Source organism: Balaenoptera borealis (assembly GCF_965194805.1).
Source record: "Balaenoptera borealis genome assembly, chromosome: 3".
Taxonomy (NCBI): Eukaryota; Metazoa; Chordata; class Mammalia; order Artiodactyla; family Balaenopteridae; genus Balaenoptera; species Balaenoptera borealis.
The window spans coordinates 81451417-81468084 of NC_138866.1; the positions used below are offsets into that span (position 1 = coordinate 81451417).

General features: G+C 41.0%; 1 protein-coding gene across 1 annotated transcript in view; it reads left to right on the plus strand.

The window, feature by feature from the left end:
• Positions 1-10291: 10291 nt before the first annotated feature.
• SPRED1 (sprouty related EVH1 domain containing 1) overlaps positions 10292-16668 on the plus strand; it is a 120515-nt gene continuing 114138 nt past the window's right edge. The window contains exon 1 of the mRNA XM_082385022.1: positions 10292-11666. Coding sequence (XP_082241148.1) covers positions 11635-11666 — 32 coding nt within the window. The 5' untranslated portion in view covers positions 10292-11634. The remainder of the gene's footprint in view (positions 11667-16668) is intronic.

Genomic DNA, 16668 nt, shown 5'->3' on the forward strand with positions numbered 1-16668 from the left:
TGTTCTGTGTAAAAGTAACAGAGACACACAGGAGAGAAACATAGTAGGGAAGAACTGATTTTTCCCTACACGAAAGGAAGAAAACTGATTTTTTCCCCCCTGAGTACTCACCTACTGTCAATCCTCTATTTTAAGTGAAGCAAAACCAGTTGTTCCTGTAGCACTTTATTTGTAACTCTTATAGCACTTACCATGGTGATTTACCAACTTACATCTTCACCAGACATGAGTTCTTTGAAATCAAGTACTGCTTTAATTTCATCTCTAGTACTTTGCCTGGCATATAAAATAATCAATCAATTAATTAATACTTCTGGTATAGATAGCTTTTGTGTATTTATTAAAGATGGATCTTTTGAGAGGTGGACGTAACACCACTCTCCAATGAATTCTGATGATAATTTTTCTGAAGCTTCTCTCTATCCTTTACTGAGTACTTTTGGTTTTATAAAAGAAGATCAATATCAGAAGTGAAGGTGATGAAAAAGAATAAAAAACCAAGAAATAATTATTGTTAGAATTAAATGAGTTACATTTCAAGTGATTTCCAAGGAAATTTGACATTGTAGATATATGAAAAGTATAAAATAAACTGGAATCATACATAAATAGAATTTATGAATTTGAGTGAAAGCTTGGCATAATCTCTAATATCATTTATACATTTGAATGGATAGGAGCTCCAGAGACAGCTGTCTGACCTATCACAGAGCTCACTTTATAAGTTATTATACAAAAGCAATTTGATACACATGAATACTGAGGTTTTATAAAAACTTGGAAACGATGAATAACTAAATATAGACATTAAACAAATACGTAATTAACAATAATGTCATGGGACTGTCAAGAGTAACTCATTTCTAAGATGTAGACTAGACCAAATAGTGTAGGACTGTAGAAAACAATTTCATTTTACCAAATCAATTCTAAAAGCTCTATGGAAACTAGCAGGGGATGTACTTCAAATAAGCCAGGACAATAAGTTAGTAAAGAGAAACTGTTCAAAGTACTTGGCACAGCTTGGCAGGGGACCCAGAAGGAAGACTGGGATGATCCAACCAAGGAAGCCAACTTGAAATAAACAAAGATTGGCTAAGACCCAGAAGATAATAAGGGTGTGAAGTGTTTTAGGGCTTCCTGATAAAGAGCTTTAGAGCTGAGGGTGGCATTCTCTAGTATGAAGGAAAGTCTGTGTCTTCTTAGGATTTTAAATCTTACGGAGAATGAAAGCATCTCTTTCTGGTGATGTAAGGACTGGCCAGATGTCACTGGAACTGAAGTTTTCAGTATCTAATAATTTTTAAACACAGCACATGGTGTATACTTTAGATTTTATCATACAAAGATACTAAAGATATTATCATAGGATTCCAAAAGGGATATATTTGGGGATGCTAATAAGATTATTGTCATTAGAGGGAAACAACAGTAGTTATTTTTACTACTTGCCACGACATTTGTTCATATAACATCTTGTATTTTCTAAATGCTTCCTTTTGGTTTTCCATGTCTTCCTAGCTAGACTGTAAGTTTCTGAAAAGCAGGTTCGCTCCCAGAACCTCAAGTAGTCCTGAATATTCTGTAACCAACATGTATTGCTATTTGTATCCATTCTCTTCTCTCTAGCCCCCGACCAGTGCCCTAATTTTTTTCTTATGTAGACCATTGCAACAGCCTTTTTACTGCTCTCCAAAATCTCACAATATATCTAGGAAGACATGGAAAACCAAAAGGAAACACTTAGATAACACAAGATGTTATACAAAGCAGATAACAAAAATAACTGCTATCTTTTCCCTCTAAGACTGACATTTCCTCTATAGCTCTCCTTCCTTCTATCACTATTGCCTAAACTTCTATATTCTTTGAATTATAACTATTAAACTATATATTATATATGTGTGTACACATACACACACACACACACACACACACACACACACACACACACACATTGCCAACATAGATGGAGGGCTGGAAGGGCCAATGTTATATGTAAACACAGGGTCTTAAGTTTGTTTTTAGATTATAGTAGAGCAAATAGAAGTTAGGACATGCAAAGTTTTAAGACTCCCTGAGTGGGCTGTGTAGAACCAGCAGGGTTCACTCATGCCTAATAAAGTGTAATAAATTCCAATTAAAGTGTGATGTTGCAGAGTGGGGAAAGGAGGGAACCTTCAGCTTAGAAACAGAGAGTACCCCAACTTGCCTAAAAAAAGAATGTTTTTTAGGAAAGTAGGAAGCTTTGAGAGAAAAGAGGGAAACAGGGAGGGGGTGAGGAAAGGGGCAGACCTCAAGGGCACAGTCAGTCCACTGGCAGAGTCCCCGGACTGCAAGGAGCTCAGAGTGCATAGTAGGCTTAATCCAGATAGAAGCGGAGATAAGGTGCTGGGCGGTCTAAATCCTAGACCAGAAAGAAGAGGCTAAAAGAAAACAGGAACAAAAATCCTCTTAGGGGGGCCAGGTAAAAGGGCTGGAAATAATGGGGGGAATATTTTACTTTTATAAAAGGAATATTTTACTTTTATACAAAATCCTGAAGAACAATAGACCTAGTCAAGGTTAGGAAAGTCCCATAATTAGAAAGAAATCTTCAGCAGGACTTCTTAAACTTTAGTGTGCAGATGAATTACCTGGGGATCTTGTTAAAATGCAAAGTAGAATTCAGTAGGGCTGGGGTGGAGACCAAGAGTCTGCATTTCTAACAAGTTCCCAGGTGGAGCTATGCTGCTTTGAGTAGCAAGGATTTACGGTATTAAACATGAGCATTTAAAGCATTTTTTATAAAAGAAATAGATCAATGAATCAGTATAGAGATCTTCCCAATATAGAGAGATCCCAATACAGAGATCTTCTGTGGGTTTATCAAAGACATTAATTATGAAATTATCCTCCCTTTTACCTTTAGTTGAGGGCAATGAAGACAGTTTTTTTTTATTGGAGTATAATTGCTTTACAATGTGTTAGTTTCTGCTGTAAATGAAGACATATTAAGATGAAAAGAGGGAATACAGTGCCTCAGTTCAAACCAATAATAACATATTTGATAACATAATTATTGCTAGGTGTCTGTATTAATAACAAGATAACTACCTGTGTTGGTTACAGCTAGTACATCTGCATGTTAAAGTGCCCCAAAGAACTTTCTGTGGTGACAGAAATGTTCTCTATCTGAACTGTCCAATATAGTAGCCACTAACCATCTGTGGCTATTGAGTACTTGAAATGTAGCTAGTATAACTGAGGAGTAAATTTTTAATCTTATTGAATTTAATTAATTTAAATTGAAACAGCCACGTATGGCTAGTAGCTTCCATGATCATCAAAGCTGCTGGGATGACCAAAAGACAATCAGATGTTTTTGCCTTCTGATGGAAGTAGTCTTCCTATGAAGGCTCTAGAACTAGCTACCAATCTGCAAAGGAGACCCCAGAAGTGTTCAGATCACATTCTGAGAACTGATAGTATAAGAGAATTTACTACCTGACGCCCACAGAAGGCAGTTGATAAAACAGCCAGGGAATTCAATACTCCCTTTATCTAAAGAAGAGTTCTCCTGCCAAGTCATCATCTACAGTAATACTGACTTGAAATAGAAAGAATATCCCACGAAGGATTCTGCCTTTGAAAAGTTCCATATAATACACACAAACACACACATATGTGGGCTTTTGAAGGAGAAATTTTTTTTTTTTTTTAAGTTTTTGGCCATGCCAGATGGCATGTGGGATCTCAGTTCCCCGACCATGGATGGAACCTGCATCCCCTGCATTGGAAGCGCAGAGTCTTAACCACTGAACATCCAGAGAAGTCCCATGAAGGAGAAAATTTGAGTTTCACCTCTAGCTACATCCTCACTAATGTGTGACCTCTGGCAAGTCACCTAACCTCTCTGATCTTCAGTTCTAATTCTCTCTGTAAATTGGAGTTGATAATACCTAGTGGGCAAGAGTGTTAGGAAGGTAAGTTCCTGAAGGACACTGTAAGTTTTAAAGTCCTATGCAATGGCTAATTATTTATTACTCACTAAAAGGGAAGTGAAATGCCATATTTAGAACAGAAACCAAGGAACTGCTCAGACTCTTTTGTTGTACTGAACTTGTGTTGCATGCCACATGACCTTGGAAATGTTATGTAACGCATATTCAATCCTTCATTTTTGTTGTAACGGGATATAACCTTCAAGGAACGAGCATTCCAAAGCCATTTGGGAGAATGATGGTAAGGGAGGAGTGCTTTATTTAGTAGTGTGGGGCCTGGTAAGCATCCTCCCTGCTAAGATTATACTGAAAAGAAAGGAAATCGCAGACGGCTCATTTCCCTTGTACTGGTTGTAATCTTGTGGAAACTTCCTGTAAAAGGCAGTTATAGCATTAAACGTAAACTGATTTCACACTCGCCGGATACTACCAGGGCAACAATTGCTGTCCTTTGGGAGAAAAATAAAATAGCATACTTATCCTTTATACTTTGTATTAGTTTGGAAGAACATAGAAACCCTAGTGATGGAGAAACAAGACTCATGCCAGAGGCAAGGAAACTATTTAGAAACATGGTTACCATTTAGTAATTCCACTGAGAGGCAGAGCTCATTAGCCAAGAGACTGGTTACACTGAAAAAAAAAAAAACACAAAAAACAAAGAACAAAAGAACCCCAAAACATTCATTAAACAAAGTACAGCATGAAAAAAGAGTCCCCTTTGATCTAGGTACACATTAACTACAGTTTTAAAATACAAAATACAAAATTTTAATAACATCTGCTAAGGGGTAATGTTAAGAGTAAGTTTAGAAATGGAAATGTGTACATATATTTTATGTACTGTTAGAACCTCAAATGTTGGCATGGCTGTCTCCTTTTTGCTTTCCAAGAATACAGATATCTGCTGAGAGCTTATTAGTGCAAGGGACAGAGTGTGTGAAATGCTGAACTGCAGCAGTGTTGAAGTCACAATAGGAAGCCAGAGGGACTCCTGATTTCCATCACAGTGTCAGTCAACACAGCATCATTTTCATACATACATAAGGCCTTTGCATAATATTTGAAAAGCCTCCATTACTTGAAACCACTGCTAAAGAGAATAGCAAAAAATGTGAAATGCAGCCTCTGCCTTCAAGCCACTTAAAAGAAACATGAACTCAAAAAAGTTGATTAGGAAGAGAGAGAGAGAGAGAGAGAGAGAGAGAGGATTATCAATAAAAGTATAAAACAGTGAAGGCAAAACAAAAAAAGAATCTGTGAAGACAAATTCTGAGTACATAAGAAAGATAATCAGTATGGACAAGTGGTCTGGAAAGAGGGAGAAAGCCTTGGAGAGCTACATGCTGTCTGTCAGTGCCTCCATGAAAACAGGCTACCTTTGCTATGCTTATGAACCCTGGTCTGACACACACATGGAACCCAGAACACAGTTGTACCTGAATTTTCATGGCATCCTATACTGGCAACTAGTTGGCAATTGTGCTGTTGGTTCATGCAAGATTTTGATAATTAATCATCTATAACAGGTTAAGTGGCTGTAGCTAATTCCTAAAGCTGAGGACAATAGTACTGAGAGCCACCTGTGAGCACCAGCAATTGTGACCAGCCTCTTTCCCAAGACCCACCTGAGAAAACACAACTGAGCAAATACAAGTGTCCCCTGCCCTGCTGACCCCTGACATGGCCATAGAATCCTTCTTGACTAGTGCTCACTGGTAGCTATACCAGCTGAATGAAGTTGGAACTTGGGTGAAATTGTGATCTATATCTTCTCACGTGGCTTATCAAGTCTTATTGGATTAGCTACCTTCCCTAGCTAAACCAGCCCTTTGGCCTTGACCAGTACCTACCTTAGTCTGTGATATACGTTGGACCGCACTTTTTTGTGTTCTGCTGGAATGAGCTCTCAGGGATGTGTTCAGAGATGGGATGACACAAATAGTTGCAAGGAAAGAGGGAGAAGCCTGTGAAGGGCTAAGAAGGATCTAGTACCTAGCATGCTTCTGGAAAAGCAGATTTCTTGGTCCCATTGCTGATCTGCTGATCACAATCTCTGGTGTGGCGCCTAGGAATCTACATTAAAGCAGTACTTGCAGTGTACTTAAAAAACCTTTTTATTATGGAAACTTTTAAATATATAAAATAGTACAGAATAACCAATCTTGTTTCATCTAAATTCCTACCTACTTCTCTCCACTCCTGACCCCACTGGATTATTTTGAAGCAAATCTTAGATATTATGTCATTCATTTGTAAATATTTCAGTATGTATTTCTGAAAGATAAGGACTTTCACAACACCACAACACCAATTCTTTATAATCATCAATTTCCATTTAGTGTTTGTTTCTCCAATTATCTCAAATTTTATTATTTTTTTAAGGAGTGAGATAGATTTTTTTTTCCTTTTTTTCTTTTTTTTTTTAATTGGGGTATAGTTGTTTTACAATGTTGTGTTAGTTTCTACTGTACAGCAAAGTGAAGTAGAGTTTTCTGTGCTATACAGCAGGTTCTTATTAGTTATCTATTTTATACATATTAGTGTAAATATGTCGATCCCAATCTCCCAATTCATCCCACCTCCTCCCACCCCGTTTTCCCCCCATGGTGTCCATATGTTTTTTCTCTACATCTGTGTCTCTGTTTCTGCCTTGCAAACCAATTCATCTGTACCAATTTTCTAAATTCCACATATATGTGTTAATATATATTTGTTTTTCTCTTTCTTTTTACTTATTTTTCTCTTTTCTTTTTACTTCACTCTATATAACAGTCTCTAGGTCCATCCATTTCTCTACAAATGACCCAATTTTGTTCCTTTTTATGGCTGAGAAGTATTCCATTGTATATATGTACCACATTTCTTTATCCATTCGTCTGTCAATGGGCATTTAGGTTGCTTCCATGACCTGGCTATTGTAAATAGTGCTGCAGTGAACATTGGGGTGCATGTGTCTTTTTGAATTATGGTTTTTTCTGGGTATATGCCCAGTAGTGGGATTGCTGGGTCATATGGTAATTCTATTTTTAGTTTTTTAAGGAACCACCATACTGTTCTTCATAGTGGCTGTACCAATTTACATTCCCACCAACAATGCAAGGGGGTTCCCTTTTCTCCACACCCTCTCCAGCATTTATTTGTAGATTTTCCGATGATGCCCATTCTAACCGGTGTGACGTGATACCTCATTGTAGTTTTGCTTTGCATTTCTCTAATAACTAGTGATGTTGAGCACCTTTTCATGTGCCTCTTGGCCATATGTATGTCTTCTGTGGAGAAATGTCTATTTAGGTCTTCTGCCCATTTTTTGATGGGGTTGTTTCTTTTTTTGATATTGAGCTGCATGAACTGTTTATATATTTTGGAGATTAATCCTTTGTCCATTGATTTGTATGCAAATATTTTCTCCCATTCTGAGGGCTGCCTTTTCTTCTTGTTTATAGTTTCATTTGCTGTGCAAAAGCTTTTAAGTTTCATTAGGTCCCATTTACTTATTTTTGTTTTTATTTCCATTACCCTAGGAGGTGGGTCAAAAAAGATCTTGTGGTGATTTATGTCAAAGAGTGTTCTTCCTATGTTTTCCTCTAAGAGTTTTATAGTGTCCGGTCTTACGTTTAGGTCTTTAATCCATTTTGAGTTTATTTTTGTGTATGGTGTTAGGGAGTATTCTAATATCATTTTTTACATGTAGCTGTCCAGTTTTCCCAGCGCCACTTATTGAAGAGAGTGTCTTTTCTCCATTGTATATCCTTGCCTCCTTTGTCATAGATTAGTTGACCATAGGTGCGTCGGTTTATCTCTGGGCTTTCTATCCTGTTCCATTGATCTATATTTCTGTTTTTGTGCCAGTACCATATTGTCTTGATTACTATAGCTTTGTAGTATAGTCTGAAGTCAGGGAGTCTGATTCCTCCTCAAATTTTAAAATACTTGTTTAAATCAGGATCCAAATAAGACATAACACACATTGCATTGTTGTTATGTCTCTTGTACCTCTTAAGGTCCAAACACTGGGATAGACCAGGGCAGCTGCTGATAGAAAGTCAGACTAGAAGACCCCTGGGCTCTGAGCTTCATTGTAGGACCATTTCTGATGGTTTCAGGGTAGAAGACTAAGAGCTCTGGCCATTCAAAGACAATTTTTCTTTTAAAGTTGGTAAGATCTTCAACAACTGTGTGAGAGGAGAGAGCTACAAATTCACCCTTTAAAGAAGGGCACAAAATTGTCCTGAGAATGGCCTGGGGAACACCAAAGGCAGTGAATGGATGGTGACTGTGTCTTGGTCATGGGACTGGGAGCAATTTGGAAAGCATCAGTTCGAGCTGTTGATCATACCTTGTCCCTTTAGGTAAGCAATGTGTGTACAAGTAGCCAGCACAGTGCCTTGCACGCGACAGCCAAGATGGTTTTCATATCTTCTCTCAAAGTTTGTAATTGATACTTTTCCTGATGCACTTGAACCTCAAACAGATATGAATTTTCTTCAAAAGAAAAGGAGGCCTTTGCAAGTGACCCAACTTTCCTTGTACTTACTTACCCATAATAACTCTGAGAGCTATGATTTATTGATGGCTTACTAGGGACCAGGCCATGTGTGTAGCAAAAGTGGTACATGGAAGAAAACTGATGGTTATTTGTTGAATGGCTGAACAAGGCTACTGAATGCTTTACATTGAAACTTCAGAGCAACTGCCACCACCTTGTCATGGAGTTTACTATTATCTCCGTTTTACCAAATCATGGTAAGAGCGAGACACTGAGCTCCTAGTCTGTTCTAAGTGCTTTCAGTATATTATCACCTCATTAATCAGTACAGCAGTTCTAGGAGTTAGGTACTATTATCCCCATTTACACAGGCACAGAGTTTAAGTAACTTGCCTGGAACACAAATTGTCTAGAACACAAATTACAACTGATGGAACTTGATTCAAATCTGAGCAGGCAAAGTGGTGAGTACTGGAAGGAGAGCAGGGTAGTACCAACACTCCCAGTTACAAGTTCTTTGGAGGAACAAGGCCAAAAATGCAGGTTCAGTGGTAACAGAGGTAACCTCTGACTATGGAGGATCCCCTTACCTCTTCCTTTCACCAACACTGCCCCTTCCTTGCTCTCAAAAAGGATAATTCTGCTGCGAGGCAGGAAGCAAGAGTTACATAAAGAAACCTCGGAAATCAATGGGACGGTTTTTTGGGCAGACTGACTAAACTCCTTCATTTATTCCTCAAACACTTATTAAACACCTATTATGTCCAAAACACTGTTAACAAGCTAGTGTAGGGCTCCCGAGAACAGCAATCCTGAAACTTTCTGGAGATGGCAAAAGAGGAGTGCTGGCTCGTTCGGGAGTTCTCCCACTTTCTTCTTCCTCAGGAATTGTTCTACCCCTCAAGGTGGCAGGAGCAGGAACCTTCATTCTCAGGTCTCACAAACCTGAGAATGAAGAGAAAGCACTGCACACAGAGCTAGACTGATATCTCGGGAGATGCGTCAGAAACCTGGGACTCAGTCCGCCAGGACTGATGATGTATATAGGCTGGCTTTCTAGGTAGAGAAGAGATAATAGAATTTGCAGAGACAGGAGCTCTGAGTCTTCTGGTCCCGCAGACCCTAGACTCCGGCCCGCAACCCCAGCAGGTTTCTGTACAAAAACCTTTTGAACTGAATGCATACATTGTCCTCTAACAATGCAAACGCAGCAGCTGCCTATTGAATAATCGTCCCGCCTCCGTTTAGAGCAGTTCGTGCGTGCCACAGAGGCATCTTCTGCGCTATAGTTATGCAACCTCACTCGCAGCGGGAGTTATTTCCTGTGCTTCTGGCTGCGCCAGATTCATGTAACACGCCTACCCAGGGCTCAATGGAAGTCGTTCTCCATTAACAACCAGTCTAGCTTTCAGAGATGAATGCCCCGCACAGCATACCCCTTGCGCGGTAAGAATCCAAGGTATTAAAACTCTTTCTCGCTCTCCAACACACACACACACACACACACACACACACACACGCACGCACTCTCTCTCTCTCCCTCTCTCTCTGTGTGCACGCAGCTAGGAGACTGCAGCAGTGCAACCAGAGGGACAGCAGGCGGAGCTCTCTTTGTACAGTCCCTCTCTCCAACCCCCACCAACTGAAGATGAACTCATGCCAGTTCCATTCTTTGCAAGGAAAACACACACACACACACACACACAAACCCAGAACAGAGCAGCCTCCAGTTTCCTCCTGGAGCACACTGTCATTCTAGCCTCTCCGTTCAAACAACCCGGATATTCCAAAGCGAGTAACGGGGAGCATCGCACCGCAACAATGCAACCTTCCGAGCTGCTCCCCGTGCAGCTCCCACCCCCGCCCCCTTTCGCGGCGTGCCAAGAGTTTGGAGCGCGCGCACGCACATGAGCGCGGTGCCTGCGTATCCCTCCGCCTCCCTCCTCCTCTCGCCGCTCGGAGGCTCGACAACGATTTGGGAAATGAAGGGAGGAGGGAACTACTTTCCTGAAACTTGCTATGCTGCACACGACTTCGAGTTGCAGTGATTCGCCCGGAGGCCGAAGCTTTTAGTCCTCCTACCCACACGCCCTCTCAGTCCGGGCACCCCGCTCGGCAAGCCCAGCCCGTACCCGCTCCGGCCCTCCGGGAAGCCGGCGTCCCGGAGAAATCACCAGGGACTACTTCGCCTCCTTCTCCCGCGGGCGCCCCCCGGTTTGGGCAGCGGCGGCGGCGGCGGAAGGAGCGGGCGGCGTGAGCGCTTCCGCCGCCCCCCTAGCGGCTCCCCTCTGGCGAGCGTGAGGAGCTGGCCCGCCGAGCTGCTGGTGGGCACTGGCTGGTGGGGGGCTCGCGGCCGCTGTCCTCGCTCTCCCGCCTCTTCTCGGGACCCTGCACCTCGGGCGCGCCGCTCTTCTCCGGCCCGGGTGCGGACGATTGGTTCGCTCGCCCCTGCCTCACACGCGCCCCGCCGCCCCCTCCTCCCCCCTCTGGAGTCGTTCGGGCCGGAGCGTGTCTGGAGGAATCCGCCGCCGTGAGGCCCCTCGCCCGCTTCTGCTAGTCCCGAAGGACCGGCCCGGTCGCCGCCGGGGGCTGAGCGGGCAGCCGGCGGCGAGGCGGGAGATGGTGGGGTGGGCTCCGGCAGGACCGCGCCGCCGCCGCCCGGAGCCTGGGCTCGGCACCCCCCCGCCGGCCCCCACCGAGCGGAGCCCTGCTTCCTCCTCGCCGCATCCCTGAGGGAAGCGCCGCCTCTGCTCCCGGGTTCTCCGCCCGCCCGCCCGCTCGCTCCTTCCTGGCCGGACCCCGCCGCGCTCCACCCCAGTGGCCGGAGGAGCCGCTCTCCAGTCTGCCTTCACAGCCCCCTTCCTTTTTTCCTTTGCTCCCAATCCTCCCCGGCCTCATCGGATCTCTTGGTTGGGCGCTGAGGCGGGGGAAGAGGCTGGGGTCGCCACGGCGGAGGTTGTCGCCGCCACCCCCCTGCGGGGGTGGCCGGGGTTCCCGGCTGGGGGGGCACCGTTCCGGGTGAGGCATCCACCATGGTGAGGCCCCTGAGCCGCTGCCCCCGCGCCCCCCCGGCCGCCGCTGCCTCCTGCCCCTCGGTGCCGCTGCTGCTCCTCCGCCTGCTGTTGCTCCTCCATCTCCAGATCGGATCACGGTGAGGGAAAGATGAGCGAGGAGACGGCGACTTCTGACAACGAGTAAGCACCTCACAGATCTACATTACTTCCCCCCCACCCCCCATTCTTCCTCGGCACCTCCCCAGACCCCCTCGGAGACTTGGGTGCTTGCAATCCTGGAGAGTTGAGTGCATTCTGTTCTGGAGAAAACATTTGATTTCCTTAGCCATTTTATTTAATGGCAGCAACCCCCGACCCCCACCCCCACCCCCAGTATTTAGTTGCTTGCTTCTGGGAGAAGGTATTGAATGTTGGGCTGGAGTTGGGCTGGAATGGCAATTGTACGTCCATGAGATGGAATAATGTAGATGGATGGAGACGGGGTAGAAATTACCCCAGTGCCTGGAAGACCTCTGACCTGTCCTTTTTCACTTTAGCACACCAGTCAACATACCTTGAATATCCGTCCAGACTCCTTTATAGCTATTTCGCTTGGAAACTAATGTGTGGGAGCACCTCCTGCAGCAAACTGCTCTTGAATCTTAATTCGATGAGTCAGTGACTCTTAAATACCGATTAAGCCTCCCCCCTCCCCCCCCCCGCCCTTTTTAAACTTATGACCTGTAAGATTCTTGTAAAAAATAGGGCGAGGGAAACATTTTTATAATTTAATAGCATTAAGGACACCTGGAGTGTGGGAGATGTTGAACTATTCTATTTTGCCTTTGCGAATACTGGATTTGTCTTTATCAGGAGCATAAAAGAATTTTGTAGGCTAATTTTTATCTTTCAGCTATATTGAAACACACCGTTTACGTTGATTTAACACTGTTTACATTGCTGAACATGTTGATGACTTCATTCATTAACTTGTAGAGCGTCCCGGCTTAAGTTTTTGTTTATTTGGGCTGTCCTTATGTTTTCCAAACGAAATACTTTGGCTTTTAAATATTTTGCTTTAACATAACAGCTGACTGGAGGAATAATGATGCGGCAACAGTTTCCTATTGAGACGGGGTTTAATTCCATGCGAATATTTGTGTCCGTTTTCTTGTAATTAAATTCAAGTTTTATCTTCGGAGGGTTGGAAATAGTTAAGTGAGTTAGGACTAGTCCTAGGACGCATTCCTTTAAGTAAAGTGCATTCCTCGAATCAGACCTTTCTGAGAAAACTTTAAAGTCCAAGGCCTAGGCTTGTTTAACATAAAATAGCTTGAGAAATGCCAAGCAGCGTCCCCCCACCCCTCAACACACTCTTCTGATGAGCGGGGGTGGGAGAAGGTGGATTGCTGCAGTGTCAGTGCGGTCTAGAAGCAGAAGTGGCCGCCATGTTCTCTCTCTTTTTGTGAATCGCCCTCATTTGCATAGCACACTCTTCATTCATAAAAAAATAATTAAACATCCATCACCTTGGACATCTTGAAAGGATTTCCCAAGAAGAAAATTCGAAGCTCAATTGTCTGTCTTCATGTAGATTTTTGAGTTCAGAAAGTAAGGAGAATTCGAAGTTATAGGTTAAATTCAAAAACAGACGCCCACACAAACAACTACCCCTGTTCTCAGAATGTTGACACAGTTATGTGGGAAATATCAGTTCGGGGAGGTGCTGGGATCACGTGATCGCCTCCATTCATAAAATACCTGGCTGTCCATTCACAGTGCAGTACACTGTCTCACTGCCTTCCGCAGATTAGACCTACTTTGAGAGAGATCAAGAAGTATCTCAGCGCTTAGTTAGGAGAAAAACTGCTAAAAGTCCGAACAGAATGACGATAATTTTTGCTGCTGTCTTCTTTTAAGAAAGTAGCCTGGATTAAAATGTCAAGTTCTATTTTGGAGATGGGAGAAGACTAATTACTATATTTAAAGTAAAATATTGAATACCTCCTTTTTGGGTGCAGCTAATTAGAAACGCTAATATGGGAATGTGAATTGACACACCTGTGAAATACAGTTTTTAAGTGAGCTCTTTTTCAAATACTTGTCATGGACAAATTGAGAATACAGGTTTTTTGGTGTAGTGATTATCAGTGGATGATGCCACTTTTACACTAAAAATGAATAAATATTCCTGGTGGTTTAATTCCAAAGATTTGATATTTGAAACACCTAAGGGCAGTATTTACTGGTAGGATTGCCTTTTAAATGTATTTAGTATGGGACAATTTGGAAATTATCTCACTCACCCAGACTTTTAGAATTCTATTTTCACAAATTTATCCTGGTTTATTCGTAAATTTTTCCCTACTACGGGCTTTGTTATGTTAATGTTGGTAGGACAAGAATAATGTTTTAACATATAATTTTTTGCCATGAGATGTTAACTCTTCATGGGGACAAATTCTTGGAGGTGTTACTTTAAATTTTTTTTATTTTAGAAAGTGATGTGTTCATCCGATAATCAGTTTTATTATAGCCCGCATTGTTTGTGTAATAGCTAAACCACAAAGAGTGAACTTCTTAGGAATGTAGACTTTATTCCGATAACTTACATATTTCATCTTTCATATATATAGTAATGTTTTGAAATGGCAATTTATTATATACAATCATACATGTTATGAAGAAACAAGAGATATATTATTGTAGATGCCCTTAAAGCCTTAGCATAGTTTAAAACTGCCCTGTAATATGGATTTTATTTGGGCCTTATGTTTATTTTTTCCTTTTGCTTTACTCTCTTTTTTTAAATCCACAATCAATAGGTATTTACTTAAAGTAGAGACTGTTCTTAACACTCGAATGTTTTTCCACCTGATTTCGACCTTTTAAAAGAGTGAAAATCACCAATATCTTGGCAAACTGTTAACCTTTTCTAGATAGCCATTGTGGTAAAATCTAGTAAGGCCTTTAGAGGCCTCATTTTGAAATCCTCTAGTACATGCTTATTTGAAATTAGAGTTCTGTGTGGAGAGAGGAATAGTTCTCAGAGGTTGACTGTGGGTATATAATTAATCAAGAATTACTGAAGGATCATATTATGTCTATAACACTTTGTCTTAGCAGTGCCAAACTTGGGGAAGGGTTGGTGAAAGTCTGCTTTTCTTCTCTAACCTTCAGTAGGAACTGGAACTGCATTAAAAGTGCCATTTAAAAAAAAAAAAAAACCCCTCCATGCAAGAGTAATAGTTCATTTCAAATAATGTACAAAATGGTCTTTAAAGTGAGTAAGTAATAATTTATTTATTAAACAAATATTTATTTATTTAATAAGTCTTAACATTTGATATATAATCAAACTTTACCTTTTCTGTGATGTTGATGATGAATCATATTCATTTATTGGATTTTTACTATGTGCCAAGAATAAAAATATGTGATAAATGCTTTACACATGTATTATGTAATTTATGTATATACATGTAGCTTCAACAGAGTAGAATTGCATAGTAGGTACTATCATACCTTAATATATTGTGAACATTTTCCTGTGTCATTAAATATTTCCTAAAACATAATTTTTAACACCTACATTATATTCACTGTATAACATATATTAGTTTTTTTTTTTTTTTTTTAATTTTTTATTTTTTTAATGCTACTCTTATCTGCTTACATTCTTTTTTTATGTATGTATGTATGTACGACTGTGTTGGGTCTTCGTTTCTGTGCGAGGGCTTTCTCTAGTTGTGGCAAGCGGGGGCCACTCTTCATCGCGGTGCGCGGGCCTCTCGCTATCGCGGCCTCTCTTGTTGCGGAGCACAGGCTCCAGACGCGCAGGCTCAGTAGTTGTGGCTCACGGGCCGAGTTGCTCCGCGGCATGTGGGATCTTCCGAGACCAGGGCTCGAACCCGTGTCCCCTGCATCGGCAGGCAGATTCTCAACCACTGCGCCACCAGGGAAGCCCCCATATATTAGTTTTAATCAGTCTACTATATCTCTTATTTCTGAACAATGCTGCATTTGATCCTGAGTTCTGTCTTCATCCAAATTTATTACTTTTTCCTTGAAATAATCTAGGAGTGGAGTAAAAGATGCAAATTTTAAGTTGTTTTATTTTTTCTGCTAAGTTGCCCTCTAGAAAAGAAACAGTGTCTGAGAGTGCTTATGCCTTGAAATGTCAGTCCAGTTCTCTTTGAAAAAAAAAATTTTACCAATTTTGAAGGTGGAAGTGAGATCATGTTCCTACTTTTAAAATGTGATGGATAATAAAATTGATTTTTCAAAAAACTTGTTAGGTTGTTTTGGGGCAGTTGGACTGTTTTTAAATATAAGCAGAATTAAAATCATACAAAAAAAAATGATCATACAAAAGGCATCTGCAGATAACTTATTTAACTCTTACCAACTTTTATGCAGTATGGTATAATATAAAGAACATTGGACTTGGAATTGGGAGATGCATTTCTGTCCTCAGTGTCACTAATTTATTCTATGATTCTGGGCAAGTGACAGGCTTTGTGGCCCTTAGTTTGCTCACTTGTAAATCAAGGAATTTGAACTAAGCATCATTATGGGCCCTTGTGCTAAATTACCCTAAAGTAATACAGCGATAGACACAGTGCAAGTCACTAGACTTGTAACATACATATTTGTTAATTGGTCAATTTTATTAGATTGTTGATTTTGACATATTTAAGCAAATGAAAGACTTCCAGTAGAGATCTTGTAGTATTATGAAGTAGAAGCATGAATTTTGAAGAAACAAGATAAATTTGGAAACAGTTGGTGCATTCATAATCTTTTAAGACTTTCTCATTTTGAGCTTAATTTAATAGCCATGTGTCTTTGATAATATATATACATCACAGATGGAGAACTTTGTAGTGCTCTTTTTTTTTTTTCTTTTAAATAAATATGGTCTCTGGATAAATAAGTGAACAACAGGCTATTGGGCTTAAACATCAACTTGAGTAGTTCTAAGAAGAATATATTAAGATACCAGCCCTCATGCTTTACTTACTGGCCTAGAAGTGTCAAAAGTAAATCTTCTCATTTGGTTATTCATACAAATCATGTTAATCTAATACTAAAGGATAATTTCACATTTATTCAGTGTAACAAATTAACTCAGACAATGAATTTTTTCATTCTTTAACATTTAAGTTTAATTCGCTGTTTATCTCAAGTTGTATGTCATAGC